Source organism: Ailuropoda melanoleuca, unplaced genomic scaffold, assembly GCF_002007445.2.
Source record: "Ailuropoda melanoleuca isolate Jingjing unplaced genomic scaffold, ASM200744v2 unplaced-scaffold1090, whole genome shotgun sequence".
NCBI lineage: Eukaryota > Metazoa > Chordata > Mammalia > Carnivora > Ursidae > Ailuropoda > Ailuropoda melanoleuca.
Genome location: NW_023179282.1, coordinates 22,505 through 24,853, shown reverse-complemented (window position 1 = coordinate 24,853; position 2,349 = coordinate 22,505). Strand labels below are relative to the sequence as shown.

At 65.0% G+C, this 2,349-nt stretch overlaps 1 protein-coding gene across 1 annotated transcript; it reads left to right on the top strand.

Moving 5' to 3' along the window:
- The first annotated feature begins 380 nt into the window (after positions 1–380).
- LOC105235193 (epididymal-specific lipocalin-10) lies at positions 381–2,240 on the top strand. The gene is given in 5 exon segments (XM_034650080.1): positions 381–491; positions 1,198–1,337; positions 1,669–1,748; positions 1,991–2,080; positions 2,083–2,240. Coding segments are annotated over 5 exon segments (579 nt in total).
- The last annotated feature ends 109 nt before the right edge of the window (positions 2,241–2,349 follow it).

The window sequence follows — 2,349 nt, the reverse complement described above, 5'->3', positions numbered from 1 at the left end:
GACTCGCAGTGACCCCTCCCGGCTCTTTGCCTCTCCTCCGAGGGGGCTAGGATGGGAGGCCCGGGATCTCATGTGGTAGCACGATGGCCTTCAAAATCAGGCAGCACCCACAGGCTGAACCCCTGGGCCGNCCTCTCCTCCGAGGGGGCTAGGATGGGAGGCCCGGGATCTCATGTGGTAGCACGATGGCCTTCAAAATCAGGCAGCACCCACAGGCTGAACCCCTGGGCCGTCCGTCTGGACCCCAAGGCCCCTCTCCCTCCCCATTGCCCCACCCCAGGCTAGCTCAAGGCTCCGGGTTGGCTGGACGCCCACAGCAGGGTCGGGTTGGTGGGGAGATTGAAACTCAGTGCCCTGGTAGCCAAGGAAGGAGGGTGACAATGGGACCGGGGAGGCTGACGTGCGTGCTGGTCTTGGCGCTTGTGCTGGCTCTGGGGTCCCGGCCACAGGAACAGCCACCCAGGGAGTCCAACAACCTCAACTGGAACAAGGTAGGCCACATGCCTGCGGTCCCCAAGCCACACAGCCTGTCCCCAAGCCACACAGCCGGGCAGTTGGGGCCGGGGATACAGTGTGCGTGGCGGCTGGGAGATCACTCCCTGAAAATCTCTGAAGGGCCATCCTGGAGCAGTGGGCAGTGCCCCGAGGCCGGCGGGAGTTTCAGGCCCTGGCCTCTGCCAGCCCAGTGAGACCGCTCACCTGGCTGCTCCCCGAGAAGCTGACGGCCACGCAGGAGGGGCAGAGGGCCCCAGGCAGGTGTGGCCTCCAGGCACCGGAGATGCTAGGTGGGCACAGGCAGAACGAGCAGAATGTGTTCTGGAACAACGAGAGAGATGGCGGCTGGAAGGTTCTAGCGGGGGTGGCCGTGGGCACCGGCTGCCCGGGAATATGGGTTCGTGGCAGGAAGCCAGAGGGATGGGCCGAGGGCTGAGCTGGAAGGAGGAGGGAGGCCTTGCACAGGAAGGAAGCTTCAGCACACGGTACCCACGGCCTAGCCCTCAGGGCCCCGGGCAGCCTGGCACCTGCCCACCGAGACCTGGAGCGGCAGCCGGGGCCCCTGTGCTGGGGCTTTGCCCGCCTGTGGGTGCCGGACCTGGGCTGGGCCTCAGGCCAGTGTCAGTATCTGCAGTGTCCGTGGGGCCCNGGGGCCTGGCCGGGAGCCTGGCATGGGCAGCTTCCCCAGTGCGCTGTGCCCAGTTTTCAGGGTTCTGGTATATTCTGGCTGTCGCCTCTGAGGGCCGAGGCTTCTTGCCGGGCAGAGACAGGAGGAAGCTGGGGGCGTCCGTGGTGAAGGTTCACAAAGCCGGCCAGCTGAAGGTGGTCCTGGTCTTCAGCAGGTGAGGACCCGGGTGGGGGGCTGGCACACTCTCCATGGAGTCCTGACCACAAACAGCCCAGGCAACGCCCCGTCCGAGAGGGGCAAGGGAGCCGGTGGCTGGAAGGTGAGACCCACGATCATCTGGAAATCCAACCGTCCCTGGGGCCCCAAACCCCTTCCTGACCCTAAATTTCAAGGCCTGATTTGGGGAGAGGCCACCACGGACATGGGGCCACTCGGCAGACAGTGGGTGTTCGGAGTGTTTCCCTTAAGCTGTAGGACAGGCGCTGGTCCAAATTGGAAAATTTCAGGAAAACAGCCAACAAAGGGCTCCTGCCCTGCCCCCCTAGGTCACAGGGGTGCCAGTCACACACGTTAATTCTGTGGAAAGATAGGAAAAAGGCGATATTCAGGAATACTTGTGCGTACGACGTCCTNAAAGACCCGGAGTGGGCGTGCCCCCCGGCTTCATGGTCACAGATCTGGGAGATACCGCCCCTCGGTCCCAGGCCTGGGTGGGTGGGATGGCAGCGGCCCGCGGGGCGGTCAGGCTGGCCACGTTCCCAGGGCCCACAAGCATGCGAGTGCCCGCAGCCTAGGCCTGGAGAGGGGTTGGGTGTGTGTGGGGGACTCCTGGCCATTTCCAGATCCCGTGGCTATGCAGGCCTGATCTGGCGGCCCCGCGCTTCTCTTCTGGTCCAGTGAAGGGGGTGGAGGGCTTCCACGTGCTGTCCACCGACTACAGCTATGGCGTGGTCTGTGTGCCCTGGGCCGGGCTGGCCGGACCTCCAAGACCCTGCTGTTCTTCAGTGAGTCCCATGGCGACATCTGGGGAGTGGGCGTGTGTGGTACTGGGGTGCCGGGGGGCGGAGGGGCGACAAGCTCAGAGGGGAAGACCTCTGCCACAGCTCGGGCTCCGTGACAGAGGGCCACAGACCCCGGGGCGCCCACGATGGACACAGATTCTCACGGCTGGCGTGCCAACATGGTGGGGCTCCGCGGAGGATCCCCTTCCTGGCTTGCAGACGGCT